Source organism: Ziziphus jujuba, chromosome 6 (genome assembly GCF_031755915.1).
Source record: "Ziziphus jujuba cultivar Dongzao chromosome 6, ASM3175591v1".
Classification (NCBI taxonomy): Eukaryota; Viridiplantae; Streptophyta; class Magnoliopsida; order Rosales; family Rhamnaceae; genus Ziziphus; species Ziziphus jujuba.
This window is the reverse complement of record NC_083384.1, coordinates 29,529,764-29,551,268: the sequence shown is the minus strand read 5'-3', so window position 1 is coordinate 29,551,268 and position 21,505 is coordinate 29,529,764. Positions and strand designations below refer to the sequence as shown.

The window sequence follows — 21,505 nt, the reverse complement described above, 5'->3', positions numbered from 1 at the left end:
AGACAAAGAAGTATGGGATATGGTTGGTATACAAGGAAGATATAGAGAGATTTGATGCAGAAACTAAAAAAAAAGAGAAAGAGAAGCTTTGAGGAATATTGTGAAGCAAGTGGAAGCCGTGAAGTTGTTGGCTCTCATGAGGATGATGATGATGATCAATCGCATCATATGATAAATTCAAAGAAAAACATAACAATTTTGCTCCACAACTAAGAGAAATATGCTTATAGTTACTTTCAAATAATTTAACAAGCCATAAGGTAATATCATGTAACCAGTATTGAAAACATGTTTATTTGAAAAAGCTATTCTGTGAAATTTTCCTAATATATACTAAAAACATTACTACAATGTCGATCATCAGATGAGCAATATTTCAAGGGACTCATTGGAATTACAGAAAAAATAAAGGAAATTGAATCGCTATTATCCATTGGCTCAAAAGATATTCGCTTTATTGGTATTTGGGGCATGGGAGGTATGGGTAAGACTACCCTTGCTAAAGTTGTATTTCAAAAATTATCAAATTCTCAATCATTCGATTGTTGCTGTTTCCTTGAAGATGTTAGAAAAATACATAAAGGACCCAACGGATTAGATCATCCTACTATTTTTCAGAGACTTCGATGTGTAAAGGCACTTATTGTTTCGGATGATGTGGATAGGTCAATCCAATTAGAAGCTTTTATTAATGGATGTTGCGTACTTGCTCCTGGAAGCAGAATCATTGTTACAACTAGAGATGAGCAAGTGCTTAAGACAGCAACCGATAGTATTCACAAGGTTGAGAGGTTAAATGACATTGAATCTCTTGAGCTCTTCCGATTATGTGCTTTTCGTGAAAACTCTCCAACAATTGATTATGAAATGGTGTTAGAGGCAACAACATATGCTTATGGGAACCCACTAGCCCTTAAGGTCTTGGGCTCTTCCCTTTGCCGTAGACCTAAAGATGAATGGGAAAGTGTATTAAAGAAGCTGAAAAAGAATCAAAATTTGGAAATTAAAGAAGTTTTGAAAATCAATTAAGATGGGCTGGATAATGGGAGCAAGGATATGTTTCTGAACATTGCTTTCTTATTTAATTCGTTTTTTACAATAGAACATGCAAAAAGCATGTTAGGTGATGCTGTGGAAATGGAAATAACTCTTCTCATTGAGAAGTGTTTAATTGAAGATGATGAAGGTAACGAGCTACAGATGCATGATTTGCTGTGCCAAATGGGTCAGGAAATTGTATGTGATGAAGTTAAAGAACCTGGTAAACGCAGTAGGTTGTGCGATGTTGTGGAAGTTTGTGATGTATTTGAAAATTGTACAATAAGTATAAATGCATTATTCATTTCTTCTAAAAGTGATAGAATTCTTCTTACAAAACCATTTCAAACAAACAAAATTAGGTTCATATATATAACAACAAGTTCTGAATAAATTTAGCTTTATTGTATCCTATTTATAATATTGATGTTCATCTTGAATGCCAGGGAACCGCAGCAGTTGAAGTCATATCATTGGACATGTTTGAAATTGAAAAAAATGTGATAGTGCATCCTGGAGCCTTCTCAAACATGCGCAACCTACGACTTCTCAGAGTTTATTATGGTCTGTAGAGATTTAACCTGTATATAGCAAGCAATATATATATCCACAAGTAGCACACAACCCACAAAAAGTCCACAAACAAGCAAATATAGATGAAATAGAAGATCTCAGAACAAACCCATATGAAAATTTTAGAGAGAGAAAGACAAGCACATAAATATAAAAGGAGAGAGAGAGAGAGAGAGAAAAACACACAAAAGTTTTTACGTGGTTTGATCAAATTGATCTACATCCATGGGCAAGCAAGGAGATGATGATTCTCATTAACTTGAAGAGATTACAAGCTTAATCACCAAGAGCATGGTACCATTGATGGGATTTTGAAGAACCCACTGTTTCTCTCTCTAAAACCAGTAGAAAACACTCTTTTTACTATTGTGCATGAATTCCTAGGCTAACATATCATTAAAGAGGCCAAAATCATAATTTTGGTTTTTTTTTTTTTTTCCTCTTGCTTTCTTCCTTTTCACTTCATCACCAAACATCATCCCATCAACTCCTCATGCTCACCATTAATTTAGAGTCACAAAAAACAACATTTCTTCACCTTGACTCTAAATTCACAAACTCTCCAAATCACTTCTCATCACTCTTTGCTTGCACAGTCATCCTCATCACGTGCTTTTCACATTGCTTAGACTCACATAGAGCCTAACCTTCTTCGTTGGCACTACCTTAGTTAACATATCCGCCGGATTCTTTTCACCCGCAATCTTCACCAAATCCACTTCACCTTTGTCGATCAATTCTCAAACAAAGTGGTACTTCTTCTCGATATGCTTTGTATGGTCCGAGAAGGCTTAATTCTTTGCTAAGAAGATTGCACTTTGGTTCTCACAATGCACAATAACTTGTTTTTGGGGAGCACCAAGTTCATTTACCAACCATTTTAACCATAATGCCTCCCTTATTGCTTACGTGGCTGCCATATATTCGGCTTTGATACTTGAGAGTGCAACCACCGGTTGTAACGATGCTCTCCAACTAATTGTATTACCCCAAGCAGAAAATATATAACCCGTCAAGGACTTTCTCTTGTGTCGATCACCACCAAGATCCACATCATAATATCCGACAATACAATCACCATTACCATTGTTCTCTTTCCGATACAATAAGCCAACATCCATGGGTCCCTTTAAATACCTTAGAATCCATTGCAAAGCCTCCCAATGTGATTTTCCCGAATTAATCATAAATCTACTTACCACATTAACCGCATGAGCGATGTCCGGTCTAGTACACACAATCAAATACATTATGCAATCTACGACACTTGCATATGGCATCTTAGCCATGCTCTCCCTCTCTTGTTCACTTTTCGGGCATTGCCTGGATGACAATTTGAAGTGAGGTGCTAAAGGCATGATCACGGAATTTGCACTGCCCATGTTGAACCTTTCCAAGACCTTCTCAATATACTTCCTTTGAGAGACAAATATCTCCCTATTCTCCTTATCCCGAAATATATCGATCCCTAAAATTTTCTTGGCTTCTCTAAGGTCTTTCTTCTAAAACTTAAAACTCATCAACTTCTTCAAATTATCAATCTCATCCATATGTTTGCACGCAATCAACATATCATCAACATACAGCAAGAGATAAATGAACTCCCCATTCGAAAACTTTTTGTAATACACACAAAGATCAAACGTGCTCCTCTTAAAGCCAATACCAAGCATAAACATGTCGAATTTCTTATACCATTGCCTAGGAGATTGTCTCAAGCCATAAAGGGATTTTTGAAGCAAGCATACCTTGGCACCCTTTGCATATCCTTCGCGTTGAGCCATGTAAATCTATTCCTCGAGGTCTCCATGCAAGAATGCCATCTTGATGTCCAATTGATGCAACTCAAGACCCTTATGAACCACAAGTGATAACAAGATCCGAATAGAAGTGTGTCACACCACCGAAGAGAATATTTCATTGAAATCCACTCCCTCCTTTTGAGTATAACCCTTTTCAACCAATTGAGCTTTGAACCTTGGTGCCTCAACTTCGGGTACACCTTCTTTCTTTTTGAAAACCCACTTGCAACCTATAATCCTTCCACCTTTAGGCTTATCTACTAACTTCCAAGTTTGATTCCTATGCAAGGAATCCATCTCCTCATCCATGGCCGCCTTCCACTCTATCGAATCTTTTGAAGCTAAAGCTTCCTTAAAAGTGTTAGGGTCTGAGTCCATTTCTTCTGCAACTTCGAGAGCATATACAGTACAATCTGCAAAACCATATCTCACCGGTGCCTTGGATTGTCTCCGTTCTCTATCACGAGCAAAGTTATAATCATGGAGATTATCAACATCAACCACCTCCTCATCGGTACAATCAACTACCTCATCAACTTGTTCTTGAGCCATTTGTGTATCACGGTGCTCCTCATGAGTCACTTTTTTCCTTGGATTCTCCTCAATCCCAAGATCAAATGTCTCCTTGACAACTTCATCTCCACTCGAAGATTCTCTATCCTTCGCCAACCCAAGCATCTCACTCTCCTTGAACACCACATCCTTACTAATCACACACTTCCTTGTATCTAGATTCCAAAGTCTATAGCCTTTGAAACCCTCCAGGTACCCTAAGAAAATGCATTTCATAGATCTTGGATGTAACTTGCCTTCGTTTACATGAACATACGAAGTGCAACCAAAGACCTTGAGATTACTTAAATCCGGTGCGTGCTTGGACCACTTTTCCATTGGAGTCTTGAACTCAATAGCACTTCACCACCTCCACCCAAAAACTTGTACGTAGCTTAGCATTGGAAAGCATACTTCTCACTATTTCCAAAATGGTCCTATTCATACGTTCAGCAAGACCATTTTGTTGAGGAGTCATCCGCACGGTCCTATGTCTCACAATTCCATGCTCATTGTAATAGGAATTGAACTCCTTATTGCAATACTTGAGCCCGTTATCCGTTCGGAGCATCTTCATCTTCTTTCTGGTTTGGTTCTCAACCATAACCTTCCATTCCTTGAACTTAATGAAAGCATCATACTTGGTTTTCAATATGTAAACCCATACTCTCCTTGAATATCATCAATGAGGGTCATGAAGTACCTACAACCACCCATTGAATTCATTCTTATGGGGACCCCATACATCAGAATGAACATAATCCAAGATCCCCTTAGTTCGATGCACCACGATGTTGAACTTCACCCTAGCTTGCTTGTCATAGATACAATGCTCACAAAAGTCAAGTTTCTCCGCCTTGTGCCCACACAAAAGCCCTTGTTTACTAAGCTTAATTAGCCCTTTCTTGCTAATATGGCCTAGCCTTCTATGCCAAAGTGTGGTGTCGCTCACATTCTCATTTACCAAGATCAAAGCTTCACCTTGAACCACACTTCCATCTAGCACATACAAGCCATTCTTCTTAGAAGCCTTCATCGCTACCATTGAACCCTTTAAAACCTTCAAAATGCCTTTATAAGCCTTATAACTTTATTCATGCTCATCCAATGTACCAAGAGAAATCAAATTCCTCTTCAACCCGGGAATATACCGCACATCCGACAAAGTTCTCACAACTCCATCATGAAGCTTCAACTTTATCGTACCAATCCCCTCAACATTGCAAACCATATTGTTCCCCATTCGAACATGTCCTCCATCTAGTTCCTCAAATGTATCAAAATAACTCCTCATTGGACTCATATGGAAAGTACATTCGAGTCAAGTATCCACTCAATGCCATTGTCTCCATCGGTTACAAGCAATACTTCGGAGCTTTCATAACCTTCTGAGGCAACACTTGCATCTCCATCAGATTGCTTCTCCTTCCCCTTTCCAAGCCTCTCTGGACAATCCTTCTTGAAATGCCCCAGTTGATTACAATGGAAACATCTCATTTTGTCCCTTGATTTTGATCTTTTACCTTGCCAATTTCTACCACTAGGCCGATCCGAGGTTCTACCTCTCATCGTGAGTCCCAACTTATCATTACTCTTGCCACTTAAGCTCTTCTCCGCATCCTTAGCAACTATCGCTGCTATAACTTCCTTCACATCCAAGGTTTGTCTTCCATACTTGAGAGTATCCAGAAAGTGCTTGTTTCCTCGAGGCAAAGAATTAAGCAAAATCACTGCTTGGTCCTCACCCTTAATTGAGATTTGCATACTCTTCATATCTTGAATCGACTTAGTGAAGTCATCAAGATTATCACTCAAAGACCTTTCCTTTTTCATTTTGAAGCCATATAGCCATTGCTTCAAATTGATGTGGTTCGGTAGTGATTTAGCCATGTACCTCTCTTCCAAAACTCTCCAAACATCAGTCGCCGTTGTTTCCTTTGACACCTCTCTCAACACCTTGTCTCCAAGACCAAGAATTATTGAACTATATGCCTTTTTCAATAATTCCCTCCTCTTTCTAACATCCATTGTTTCCAGTAAATGTTCCTCACCTTCTAAAGCCACATCTAATCCTTCCTTTAATAATACCGCCTTCATTTTCATCTTCCAAAGGCCAAAAGTATTTGAGCTCGTGAATTTCTCCACCTCAAACTTAGTGGACATGGTCAAGTTTGCTTGGGTACACTACAATCAACCTAGCTTCAGCCAATGGGAGTCATACCCTTCGAAATCATTGCCATCACAATTTAATCCTGAGAATCTTGTTGGACTTCTACTTCGTGGCAGCCATGTTGAAAAGCTTTGGAATACGCATAAAGTTGTGGTATGCTTAATTTAGTTATATTGAATTACATGTTAAAGTGCATGCATATATGAAGTAATAATTAACCCCTTTTCTCCCTTGTTTGATAGTATCTTCCAGTGTTAAGAAGGATGGATCTTAGTTTTTCCAAGTTCCTTACTCAAGTACCAAATTTGACATGGGCTCCTAATTTGGAAAAGATAAATCCTAAAGGTTGTATAAGCTTGGTTTAGTTTCGTTCATCTCTTTAAAATCACTACGCGAAAAGTAAGATCTAGCGACACACTCTTAGCGACGCTATGAAATAAATGCGTCTAAAAAAACAAAACCGCGACTCTGAGGTTAATGCGTTAGTAAAAATTCAATAAATAGATGACACATACGAAAAATGTCGATGTCAAGAAATCGCTAGAAACAACAACACACGACGCATCCGTTAAGAGTCGCTGAATATTCAGCCCAACAGAGTCGCCTTTAATAGAATGCGTATATTTTATATGAATTGTATTGTTTAAATGCTACACTAAAGAAAAATGTTAATCAATCTGATTTTTTTTCAACTTTAAAATAGGTAAAAATATTTAAGAAAAATAACAGAGCTGGATTTTAATTTTTTGTTCGTTCCACATTATTGATATCCGGCAATGCATAACAAACTCTATGCGTCGCCTATTAACTTATTAATTTTTTTTGGGGTTTTTTTGTAAATATTAATCAGTTGATTTTCTTTCAACTTTAAATAACAAGTGAAAATATTTAAGCAGTATCACAGAGATAATTTTTTTTTTGTACAAAAATATATACATCAGCGACGCATAGGCATATTGTGCGTCACCTGATGCCCTTATATTTATTTATTTTCCTTTTTCATAAAATATTAATCAATCTAATTTTCTTTCAACTTTAAAAACCAGTGAAAATAATTAAGAAAAATAACAGCGTTGGATTTTTATTTTTTTGGAACACACATTGTTGATATCAGGCGACGCATAATCAACATTATGCATCGCCTATTAATTTATTATTATTATTTTTTTGGTTTTTTGTAAATATTAAGCAGTTGATTTTCTTTCAACGTTAAATAACAAGTGAAAATATTTAAGCAGCATCACAGAACTTTTTTTTTTTTGTTTTTTCCAAAAAATATTTGTATTAGGTGACTCATAGGTATATTTTGCGTCGTCTTATTCCCTTATATTTATTTATTTTCTTTTTTCATAAAATATTAATCAATTTGATTTTCTTTCAACTTTTAAAACCAGTGAAAATATTTAAGAAAAATAACAGTGCTGGATTTGTTTTTTTTTACAACACACATTATAGATAACAGGCAACGCATAATCAACATTATACATAGACTGTTAATTTATTTTTTATTTTTTTTGGTTTTTTGTAAATATTAAGCAGTTAATTTTCTCTCAACTTTAAATAACAAGTGAAAATATTTAATCAGCATCACAGAGCTTTTTTTTTTTTTTTTCCAAAAAATATTTGTATCAGGCGACGCATAGGTATATTTTGCATCACCTTATTCCTTATATTTATTTATTTTTCTTTTTCATAAAATATTAATCAATCTGATTTTCTTTCAACTTTAAAAACCAGTGAAAATATTTAAGAAAAATAACAGTGCTGGATTTCTATTTTTTTACAATGCACATTATTGATATCAGGCGCGCATAATCAACATTATGCGTGGCCTGTTAATTTATTAATTTTTTTTTTTTGGTTTTTTGTAAATATTAAACAGTTGATTTTCTTTCAATTTTAAATAACAAGTGAAAATATTTAAGTAGCAACACAGAGCTTTTTTTTTTTTACAAAAAATATTTGTATCAGGCGACACATAGATATATTTTGTGTCACCTGATGCCCTTATATTTATTTATTTTTCTTTTTCATAAAATATTAATCAATTTGATTTTTCTTTCAACTTTAAAAACCAGTAAAAATATTTTGAAAAAATAACAGAGCTGAATTGTTATTTTTTTGGTTAGCATATTATTGATATAAGGCGACGCATAAACATCTCTATGAGTCGCCTATTAACATATATATATATATATATTTTGTAAATATTAATCAATTAATTTTCTTTCAACTTTAAATAAAAAGAGAAAATATTGAAGCAGCTTCACAAAGCTTGTTTTTGTTTTTTTTTTCAAAAATATGTTTATCAGGCGACACAAATGCATATTGTACGTCGCCTGTTCACTAAAAATTTAGTTATGTTTCTTTTTTATAAAATATTAATCAATCTTATTTCCTTTCAACTTTAAATAACAAGTATAACTGTGTTGGTTTTTTTTTTTTTTGGTTGTATAAGGCGACACACAATATGGTTGTGCGTCACCTGTTATAATTTAATTTTATTTGTTTGGCTTTTAGAAATATTAATCAATCTGTTTTACTTTCAACTTCACATAACCAGTTAAAATATTTAAGAAGTATAATTGTTCTTGTTTTTTTTTTTCTTTGCATTATTTGTATTAGGTGACGAATAGTCGTATTATGCGTCGCCTGTTACCCTTTTATTTTTTTTGTTTTCTAAAAATATTAGTCAATCTATTTTACTTTCAACTTCAAATAACAAGTTAAAATATTTAACCTCATAACTGTGATGGTTTTTGTTTTTTGTTTTTATTATTATTTGTATCAGGCGACCCTCAAGCATTTTGTGTGTCGCCTGTTCACCTTTTATTGTATTTTTTTCTTTTTTTTTGGTTTTGTAAAAATATTAATCAATCTGTTTTACTTTTGGCATCAAATAATCTGTTAAAATATTGAAGCACATAACTGTGATGGTTTTTGTTTTTGTTTTTTGCATTATTTGTATCAGGCGATGCTAAAGCTTATTGTGCATTACCTGTTCACCTTTTATTTTTTTTTTTTTGGGTTTTGTAAAAATATAAATCAATTTGTTTTATTTTCAACTTCAAATAACCAGTTAAAATATTTAAGCACATAACTGTGATGATTTTTCTTTTTTTTTTTTTTGCATTATTTGTATTAGGCAACTCTCAAGCATATTGTGCGTCGCCTGGTCACCGTTTATTTTAATTATTTTTAATATTGTTTGAATTTTTGTAAAATTGGTATGTTTAAAACCAAAGTTCATGCAAAACAAATATTACCTTATGAGCGATTTTCACAAATTGGTCTACAATATTTTATATGTACAAACAAAAGCTATTAACAGAAGCTAGCTATTTCACTACCATGCATAGATATTCATTGGTTTGAGATACTTATGATCATCGCTATTGCCCATTCATCTCTAAATTCGTTGACATTTTCAGCTTGTAACCAAGTGACACCTTCGTACTGAACATGAGAAACTTATGTTCATACATATACAAATAATCATAAATATTAATTATTACATAATACAAATACGATGAATCATTAAATTAATAATAATTTACCATTGCTCTTAAGTCCCGGGGAGGAACTTTGCGCCTAATGATATCTCGCATTATCATCATAATATAGTAACCGCATTCCGCACTCCCGGGCTGCATCGATGTCTAAATTTGCAAACAGTAAATTATGTGTAATATTAGATATGAATATATACAACTATTTAAATTAACTAACAACTAATAATGCTAAGTTTATATATAATAATTACCTTAGTATTTTGCCATCGAAGTTTCTTTTCAGATGTCTTTCCTTGATCCCATGCAACGAAGGAACTATATAGAAATATAAATATTGTATAAGATTATATTGTAGCTTTAAAAGTACAAATCCAATATAAGAACAATTAATTAAAAAAATTAAAGTTATTAATGAGTCTTCAAAGAATCAAAAAACCATGCTACTGCTTTGTATAAATTAACAACATGTAGCATCCAATGATTCCTAAAAACACCAATAAATATTTTAGTTAATATGATGTGTTTCGAAATTAATATTTTCACAACATAATTCAATTCAAACTAACACAATATTACCTTGCACAGTAGGGAAAGAAGCATAGTTGATTATTTCTTACATCTTGCCATCTACTCAACATATTTATCATCCGTTCATGAGGGTTTGGATGACCAACCGAAGCAATAATATCCGGATGAACAAAGCAATAATTCCCTTCGAAGGAGCCCGTCAATCCCTCACATAAATGCCTACATAATCCGATTACAAGTAATTATAGTGTATAATTAATTAAATTGATGAATTAGTTATAAAGACATCGAAATTTAGTTTACCTTATGTAGAACAAGATGCATTCAGAAGATAATTCTTGCATTTAACAAAAATCATTTATATCACTCCTCGCTATGCCAAACTGTTGTTCTTCCCCAAAGATCTTCTTTTTCATATTAAAAAACCATAAATGATCGCTATCGATGTCCTTGATCCGACGTAGCAACTCTCGGATCGTTGGGGTAACGACTAAGGGATCAACATTATCATCTTGATCATTCTCAACATTTGACCTATTCAAGCTTCCCTACAAATATCAACAAACAACATTTAAAGTAGAAAAAAAATGAAATTATTTTAAACTTCATTATTATATACAAAAATGAAATTATTTTAAACTTCATTAATATATATAGCTGCATCGAACAATACCTCCTTAGATGGCAAGATAACAAGATCTCTTGGCCATGCAACAAATGCACCTTCAGCATCACCGACACGTATGATGTCAAATGACAGAATAGGTAAAGGTGCAAATCCATCAATAACATCATCAATAGTGACCTTATAATTTGCTGCACCTAGCTTCACACCATGGCACATATTCGTTGGCAGCGAAGGTACCATAGTGCCACGTGCTACTATATGGCCAACATTGCCTTGTGCAAGATTGCATTTTACACCCTGCAAAGTTAAAAAAAAAAAAAATTAATATATGTTCACATGACAATATTCCTTCATCTTAAAGACTCGATCCCATGACCTCATGGCAGTAGGTAGGGCTCTTCAACCATGGGAGCTATATAGATAATAATAACCCACTTAAACATATATATATATATATATATATATATAATGAAATAATTACCTCAGGATAGATCCGAGAAGCATCAACCCAAGATGTAGATTGGGTCCCATGAGCAGCAACATCATCATCTACATGGGTCCCAGGAGCATCAACATCATCGGCTGGGGGGGTCCCATGAGCAGCAACATCATCGACTTGGGTCCCAGGAGCATCAACATCATGGGCTGAGGGGGTCCCTTGATCAGCAACATCATCGACTTGGGTCCCAGGAGTAGCAACAGCATCGGCTGGATGAGTGAGTGATGGAATGTCAATACCACATGCCAATATGAGCGCATCAACTTGGGCAGCGTTGCTGCTGCTTGAATTTCTGACGATCGCCACCAGACCTTTGAGCAGCATCTCATAGACTACATTGTTTCCACTTCCCTTCAACTTGGTCTTTTTTTGTGAACTCGGCTTAGGAGTATGGAAAAAGTTAGTTACCGTGTATCCTTTGCCTCGACCCCTAAGCCTACCTCCATACTCCTCTTTTCCCAAAGCTTGTGTGAGGATATCCACCGGAGGTGAAGGCTGAATTTCTCCTTCTGTTGCCTTCTTCTTTAAGTCATTCTACAATATATTGTTTAAATGATTAAATATATCAGTTTATATAATAATGAACTAAATAATAATATATGCAACAAACATTCATAAAAAATACAATACTCACAATTTTTTCCGCTACATGTTCAGTTTCTTCCTTTGCATATTTTCCGTCCTTCCCCATACGTGCCCGTATCCATAGGTCATCTCGGTCTACATAATCTTCGGTGCCTCTTTCAAGTTGCTTCAAAATTACAAATAAATTAATTTTAATAATGCAAGTGATCAAGTAACAATGACAAAATTAATATGGTTAAATGTAAATAAAAATAAATTGCATACAATGGCTCTTTCTAATCTCGCATAGCCCATTGCACCCATCCTATGCGAATACTTGTTTAATTGCCGTTTTTTCGAATATTTTTGACTTAATGCCTACAAAAGTTATAAATATACATATTAGAAAACCCAAATAATTTAAGTCACCATAACAAATTTTAATTTTTATATAAATAATGACAACGCAATTTAATACAACATTAACGTGCATTAAATAAAATTATACCTCGAATTTATCCGACAACCTTTGTTGTACAAAATCATCCCACACCTCTTGGCTTATGAATTCATACATTGAGGGTCGATGCTTCAACTTTTCGGGTGTTCAATATATGGTCGAACAAAATATCTATATAAGTAATTCTTGAATTTTCTCCATTTGTCACAACAATCTTTTAAAGTTACCTTCCTAAAACTATCATCTTTACCTGTATATTGCTGCAAAATTAAAAAATATATATATATATTTAGTAACATTGATTGGCAAGTAAATGTGGTAAGTTAGAAATGCAAGTAAAATGCATACAAGCTACAAATGCAAAAAAGGAATTATAAAATCTTCATCAATTAAATATGATTCATAATAAACAATATTTAACAATAATGCACTTCGTACCTTTATTGATGCCCATAGGTTATCTTTTAACCTATCTGACGCATCTCTCCAATTAGGTATATTAATTGGTATTGTGCTCCTAGCCAACGAGCCCTCCAAATTGTTTAGTCGAACGGCCTCAGAGTTAATAGCAACTCCAACCTCATTATATTGAGGTTCCAAGCTTTTATTTCCCACCAAATACTTCCTAAGGCCTTTCATTATTGCAGCCCCTTGTTTTCTATGCCTTGGGGATGACGTATTCGGTCTTTCCGTATCATTGGATGGTGATCCAACAATATGAACATAGGGTGTAGTATAATGAATAAACCATTAATAACAATAATAAATGATAAATTCATGTAATTTATTTACCAAGTGATGCAATAATAGTATCTTCTCTTAACATCTATCCTCTTTAACAGTCATTAACATTTTCAAACACAATAGGCGACTAAATCACTAATGGATTTTGAGCCATACAAACGACGTCACTTTAAGACCCGCAATAGAGCACCATCTGTGATACCGTTGACATTTCCCACGCAATTTATAAAGGCTTTATCTTGAATTTAAACATATAAACACATAATACAAATATTAGCATATCATTTTGCTTTACATATAATCGAACCCACTCAATAAATATAGCTATTTTTCCAAACAAAATTTAGCTAACCCATTGTCGATGACAAGTCATGATTTTGACAACATAAAACCCCACCAAAATTACAATAATGAACAAATATGTAAAAAAATAAAAAAAACCAGCAAACAGAATATCTTTTTAAGCAAACACATACACTACCGAACCCCAAAACGGATGAAAAACAGCACACCTTTACAAATTCAGCAATCAAGAGGAACTTCAAGCCACCACAGCAGGCGACGGCGATGGCACGGCAGAAACCCAGCAACCCAATCCTAGCGACGAGACGGCAAAAATCCCAGTGACCCACTGCGACGGCGAAGTACACGACCCACCGAACATGGCGGCGGTGACAGCCATGGCAAAAGGGTGAAGTGCTTCCAACCCAACCACTGGCAAGAAGAAGAAGCAAAGGAAGAAGGAACTTTGAAATTTAGGATAGAAACCCACAAAATCCTTCAAACCCTTGAAAGAAACACGAATGCCTAATGAGAGCGTGATCCTTCAAAATCTTCTCATACTTCCTAGATTGCTTCCAACTCTCAAGTATCCGTACTTGGGGTTAATTGTTGAAAAGAAAGCCCATTGAATAACGTGCCATTTTATTTTTAATATTTCCTGAATATTGGGGAATAAAAAATGGTTATTAAAAACATTTTAGGGGCAAATAAAAATATTTAAAGACCCAAACAAAAGAAAAAATTGAAATACAAAAGAAAAAAAAAGAAGAAATTAGAATGGGCGACTTATAAAGAAGAAACTACGTTGCCTATCAAAATTAAAAAGCATATAAATTTGAAGTGTTTTGAAAGCTTAAATAAAAAATAATTATACTTGAAAGAAAATCAGATTGGTTAAAAAAATTAAAAATAAAAAAAACTAATTTATGTTGTTTAAATATTTTCACTGGTGATTTGATGCTGAAAGAAAATCAGATTGATTAAATAGAAAGATCACACACCAAAAAAAAAAAAATTATTTGCTAACAAACAATGCATAAATATTTTATGCGTCGCTTGTAACCATGATTTAAAAAAAAAAAAGTTAATATAATAAGTTGCTTAAATATTTTCAAAGGATATTTGATGTTGTAAATAAAATCAGATTGAGTAAAAAAAAACAAAAAAAAAATAAAATTATATTTGCTAACAGATGACGCAGAAACATTTTTATGCGTCACCTATTATTGATAATTAAAAAAAAAAAACACAAGTTTATGTTGTTTAAATAGTTTCACTGGTGATTTGATGCTGAAAAAAAATCAGATTGATTAAACAGAAATATCACACACAAAAAAAAAAAAATTTATTTGCTAACAAGCGACGCATAAGTAGTTTTATGCGTCGCCTGTTACCATGATTTAGAAAAAAAAAATGTTAATTTAATAAGTTTCTTAAATATTTCCACAGGATATTTGATGCTGTAAAGAAAATCAGATTGAGTTAAAAAAAAAAACAAAAAAAAAGAAATTATATTTGCTAACAGGAGACGTGGAAACATTTTTATGCGTTGCCTATTATTGATAATTAAAAAAACAAAAAAAATCCTAGTTTATGTTGTTTAAATATTTTCACTGGTGATTTGATACTGAAATAAAATCAGATTGATTAAACAAAAATATCACACACACACAAAAAAAAAAAAAATTATTTGCTAACAAGCGACGCATAAGTAGTTTTATGCGTCGCCTGTTACCATGATTTAAAAAAAATGTGAATTTAATAAGTTGCTTCAATATTTTTACAAGATATTTAATGTTGTAAAGAAAATCAAATTGAGTTAAAAAAAATTAAAAAAAGAAATTATATTTACAAACAGGCGACGTGGAAACATTCTTATGCGTCGCCTATTATTGATAATTAAAAAACAAAATACTAGTTTATGTTGTTTAAATATTTTCACTGGTGATCTGATGTTGAACGAAAATCAGATTGGTTAAACAGAAAGATCACACCAAAAAAAAAAAAAAAAAATTTTCTAACAAGCGACGCATAAATACTTTTATGCGTCGCCTGTTACCATGATTTTAAAAAAATATGTGAATTTAATAAGTTGCTTAAATATTTTCACAGGATATTTGATGTTGTAAAGAAAATCAAATTGAGTTAAAAAAAAAATTATATTTGCAAACAGGCGAAGTGGAAACATTCTTATGCGTCGCCTATTACTGATAATTTTAAAAAAAAAAACACTAGTTTATATTGTTTAAATATTTTCACTGGTAATTTGATGCTGAACAAAAATTAGATTGATTAAATAGAAAGATCACACAAAAACAAAAAATTATTTGCTAACAAGCGACACATAAATACTTTTATCTGTCGCCTATTACCATGATTTAAAAAAAAAATGTGAATTTAATAAGTTACTTAAATATTTTCACAGGATATTTGATGTTGTAAAGAAAATTAAATTGAGTTAAAAAAAATTAAAAAAAGAAATTATATTTGCAAACAGGCGACATGGAAACATTTTTATGCGTCACCTAGTACTGATAATTAAAAAAACAAAAAAGAAACAATAGTTTATGTTGTTTAAATATTTTCATTGGTGATTTGATGCTGAACGAAAATTAGATTGATTAAATAGAAAGATCACACACAAAAAAGAAAAAATTTATTCACTAACAAGTGACACATAAATACTTAAATATTTCCACAAGATATTTGATGTTGTAAAGAAAATTAGATTGAGTTAAAAAAAAAATTATATTTGCTAAGAGGCGACGTGGAAATATTTTTATACGTCGCCTATTACTTATAATGAAAAAAAAAAAACACTAGTTTATATTGTTTAAATATTTTCATTGGTGATTTGATGCTGAAAGAATATCAGATTGATTAAACAGAAAGATCACACTTCCAAAAAAACAAATTATTTGCTAACAAGCAACGCATAAAAATATTTATGCGTCGCTTGTTACCATGATTTCAAAAAAAAAAAAAAAACCCTCATTTATTTTTTTTTAATATTTTCATTGGTGATTTGATATTGAAAAAAAAATCAGATTGATTAAACAGAAAGAGCACCCACCAAAACAAAAAAAAAAAATATTTGCTAAGAAACGACGCACAAATATTGTTATCTGTTGCCTGTTACCATGATTTAAAAAAAAAAAATTATGTTCAGTTAATAAGTTGCTTAAATATTTTCACTGGATATTTGACGTTAAAAGAAAATCAAATTGATTGAAAATAAAAAGAACCAAAAAAATATATATATATTTGCTAACAGGCGACATGTAAATATTATTATACGTCGCCTATTGTCTTCGAAAGGGTCGCCTTATATGATATGGAGACCCATGTATCATTTAATGCGTCACTTGTTATTTGAAATGAAGAAACAAATGTAATCTATTATTTTATTTGAGTTCAAATAAACTATCACTAATAGCCAAAAACATGAAAGTTCAACTCGTTGAACATACTTACGTTGAGCAATTGGACTATGGGTCCTTGCTTTAGATCAATTTACAATTGTTATATCCTATCTCAAATTATGTCGCGAGATGTGTTTTTGTGTTTGTGTATACACATATATGTGAATAATTGAAAAGAGCATTGATAAAACTATTTTCTATTTTTAGATTAATTGACTTGATGTTCATTGGAATGCTATGTTGAAATATTTTTAGATGTAATTTAAAAAAAAGTAACTTAAAAAATAAATTTTAATTACTATTGGATAAGGCGACCCTTTTATATGTAAATGTGTCACCTGTTTATTTCAATGAGTCGCTAGTTCATCTAGTTTTTTAAATGAAAAATTACAATTTTAGAGTTATTGCTAAAAGTTTAAGAAGGAAATAAATAGTACTTGGAGAAACTTTTTTGTTTTTAAAGAATTAAAAAAAAGGGTGTCTATGAAATTGTTTATCCTTTAGCGACACAATTTATCTCAATACGTCGCCTGTTTATCCATTTTCTTAAAATTTTTGGTGCGTTTTCAAATTTTACGTGGGATTTTGAATACCATTTCTTTTCACAAAATATGTGTTAGTACACTTCATAATAGGTGTTAGAATTGGAAGCAATTTAAAAGAGACTTGAAGAGTGGGATATTTTGTGTTTAAGTTTCCATTTGCTTGCGTTGCTATTTGGAAGTTGGATTTCTCTGTGTCGCCCTCGTGGTTAGCTTGGCTTCTTCTTTCTTCGTCTCCATGGTTTCGGTGAGTTTCTTTTCGCTTTATGATTGAAGGTGACATGTGGTGGATTGGGTTATTTTTTATTTATTTATTTATTCATTATAACCAAAGGTTAGGTTCGCTGGGTTTTCTTAATCTTGCTTTTGTCGATAATTTTTTTTGTGATATTGTTTGATATTGTTATGCTTAGATTGGTAGGGAAATGGATAAATCATGGATAACAAAGGATAGAACCTCAAGCGATTTTGCTAAGGGGGTGAGTGAATTTTTGAAATTTAGCATGGAGAATGCCAATGATTGTAATGCCATATGGTGTCCTTGCATGCAATGTGGGAATATGAAAATCCATACCATTAGGGATATTAAAGGCCATATATATTGGAATGGGTTTGATGTCAACTATCGGCGATGGATTTGGCATGGTGAGTCATGTGCTGATGGTATTGGACCATCTTCTCATTTTGGGAATATTAATATAGAATATAATGAAAATGATAGCAGTAGTAAGGAAGACGTGGCTTTCAATAGCTTAGACATGACCCGTGCTTCATTAGAAACTTTTGATAATGATCCTAATGAATTTGCTACCTTATTGGAGGATGCAGAGAAACTTTTGTACCTAGGTTGTACCAAATTTACCAAGTTGTCGGCCTTGGTTAAATTGTACAACTTAAAGGTAAGATATGGATATTCTGATAAGAGCTTTGATGTACTGTTGCAATTGTTATTCGAGATGTTGCCAAATGACAATGTGTTGCCAGCATCCATGTACAATGTTAAGAAGACTTGCTTTGGGAATGGAGTACATCAAGATTCATGCATGTCCTAAAAGTTGTATTCTGTTTGGGAAGGAATATGTGGACCTTAATGAATGTCCTAAATGTGGATCTGCTAGATGGAAAATTGATAAGAATGGAGTTGCTAACAATATTCCAAATAAATTTTTATGGTACTTTCCTATTATTCCGCGTTTTAAACGAATGTTTCGTAGTGTTGAAATGGCTAAGAATTTGACATGGCATGCCTATGGATTCTCCATCTTGGAAGTTGGTTGATCGTTTATGGCCAAACTTTGCATCCGAAGATAGGAATTTGAGACTTGAGATCGCGGCCGATGGAGTTAATCCACATAATATGTTAAGTAGTAGGTATAGTTGTTGGCCTGTGATGACGATTGTGTATAATCTTCCTCCTTGGTTGTGTATGAAGCGGAAATTTATGATGTTAAGCCTTCTAATTTATGGACCAAAGCAACCCAGAAATCAAATTGATGTATACATGGAGCCGTTAGTTGAAGACCTGCAGTGGTTGTGGAATGAGGGTGTTACGGTCTTCGATGCGTACGGTCAAGAGAAATTTACTTTGAAGGCAGTGTTGCTATGGACAATAAATAATTTCCCAGGTTATGGTAACTTGTCCGGTCATGCGGTGAAGGGATATTATGCTTGTCCAATTTGCAATGAAAATACTTTTGCTACAACGCTAAAGCATGGAAAAAAAAATGAGTTTTACCGGGCATAGAAGATTTCGTCCTCCAAATCATCACTATAGAAGTTAAAAGAAGGCTTTCAATGGATTTCAACAATTTGGAGTGCCTCCAAAACCGTTGACTGGAGAAGAAATCTTAGATAAGCTTAATGCAATGAGATTTGATAACTCAAACAAGAGGAAAATGACTGTTGATTCTAAAGAATGTTGGAAGAGGAAGTCCAATTTTTTTTTAATTGGAATATTGGAAATTTCTCCATGTGTGACATAATTTAGATGTCATGCATATTGAGAAAAATGTTTGTGAGAGCATATATGGTGCATTGCTTAATATTCCTGGTAAGATGAAGGACGAAGTTAATGCTCGATTAGATTTACAAGAAATGGGTTTGCGGAACGACTTAGCCCCTCAGCCTCAAGGAAATCAAACTTTCCTACCATCGGCCTGCCATACATTATCAAAGCATGAGAAGAAATTGTTTTGTAAGTGTTTAGTGGACTTAAAGGTTCCAGATCGTTATTCTTCAAACTTTAGGAATCTTGTTTCAGTGGAGGACTTAAAGATGGTAGGATTGAAATCTCATGATTGTCATACATTGATGCAACAACTCTTGCCTCTTGCAATTCATGCAATCCTTCCTAAACATGTGAGACATGCAATTGCAAGACTTTGTTTTTTCTTCAATGCAATTTTCAAGAAGTCTATCATTGTTGCTGAATTGGAAAATATTCAAAATGATCTTGTTATAACTTTGTGCCTTCTAGAGAAATTCTTTCCACCATCGTTTTTTGATGTAATGGTTCATCTAACTGTACATTTGGTTTGAGAGGTAAGATTGTGTGGACCAATACATTTCATGTGGATGTACCCGGTTGAAAGGTAAATGAAAGCATTCAAAAGTTATGTTCGAAATATAAATCAGCCAGAATGTTGTATTGCCGAGGGTTACATATGTGAAGAAGTGATTAAGTTTTGTAGTGAATTTAAGAGAGGGTTAGATGCAGTTGGAAACCCAATTGGTAGATATCAAAAGTTAAATGATAAGGATGATGTTGGTGCCCCCATTAAAGGTGGAAAAAATCAATTAATTGATCAACAACTTTGGGAGCAAGTCCATAGATGCGTACTTTCGAATACACCAGAAGTGGAACCATATGTCAGGTGCGTATATACATGTTAATGTATAAATTAGTTGATATTTTTAATATATATATATATATATATATCACCATGTATAATTTAGTTGATATTTTGAATATATTAATATGCATCAATAGTTTATATGTTGGATATTTTTATTAATTACAACAACTTTTATTTGTTTTAGTATTCATTTTGAAGTCTTGAAGTCAAGCAAAAAAAATCGAGGAAAACAAGCAAAATTGTTTCAAGATGAACACAAACGTACATTTATGTACTGGTTACATGATAAGGTATGGGAAAGTTAAATATTCAATATATAATATCATTGTTTTAGCTTTAATTTTTCATATTTTTCTCAATTGACTAGATTGCACAAGAGCGAAGTCAACCTAATCACATAGTTTTTGAAACATTAAGATGGTTAGCCCACGGTTCGCAATGGGTGGTAATGAAACATGAAGGATATGCCCTTAGAGGGGTTAGATTCAACACTATAAATATAGATAATAAGAGGGTCACATAGAATAGTAGTGTCAAAGTTATTGCCAAAAGTGAGCATTTTGCTAATGCTAAGGATAATAACCCAATTTTAGCTGAGATGACATACTATGGGATCATAAGAGAGATTTGGGACATTGATTACACTATGCTTCGAATTCCAGTGTTCAAGTGTGATTGGGTTGACAGCACTGGTGTGAAAGTTGATGAGATGGGGTTTACATGTGTTAACTTTAGTAAAATTGGATATAAATCTGACCCATTCATCATGGCTTCACAAGTTCAACAAATATTTTATGTTGAAGATCAACTTGATTCGAGATGGTCTGTTGTTTTAACTCCACCACGACATTGTACTTTTGTTGAAGAAGAATTGGTTGAAGAAGAATTGGTTGAAGAAGATGTTCTTGGCGATACCACAATGGCTCACAATCCATTTGCCATACAATTGCCTAGTGTTGATGAAAATGATCATGAGGATGAATGTGAAAGTGGCTATGTTCGTAATGACTGTGAGGGGATATGGATAAACAATATCTTCTAAATAAATTGATACGTATATTTATTAACTTATGTTTTAAGTAATATTTTTTTATTCATTAATTATTTTTTTCTTATGTATTTTCCACTTTAATTAGGAGAAATGTGCCACGCCAAATCTTAAGAAGGTAAATATTCATTAAATTCTCATTCATTAAATTCTCATTCATTAAATTCTCATTTACCAAATTACAAATTAATTTATTAATGATTAAGTTTTTATTAATTTATTTTGCGTAAGTGTTAATAAATTTTTTTATTTTTCCATATGCAGTATGAGGGTGTAATATCGTCAA

The 21,505-nt window shown here is 32.9% G+C and overlaps 1 protein-coding gene across 1 annotated transcript in view; it reads left to right on the top strand.

Annotated features, from left to right (window-relative positions):
* The first annotated feature begins 471 nt into the window (after positions 1-471).
* Positions 472-21,505, top strand: part of LOC125419058 (disease resistance protein RPV1-like) — a 41,331-nt gene continuing 20,297 nt past the window's right edge. Inside the window, exons 1-6 of the mRNA XM_060817962.1 lie at positions 472-1,011; positions 1,165-1,293; positions 1,485-1,602; positions 5,510-5,625; positions 5,806-6,282; positions 6,378-6,494. Of these exons, the coding sequence (XP_060673945.1) occupies positions 472-1,011; positions 1,165-1,293; positions 1,485-1,602; positions 5,510-5,625; positions 5,806-6,282; positions 6,378-6,494 (1,497 nt within the window). The remainder of the gene's footprint in view (positions 1,012-1,164; positions 1,294-1,484; positions 1,603-5,509; positions 5,626-5,805; positions 6,283-6,377; positions 6,495-21,505) is intronic.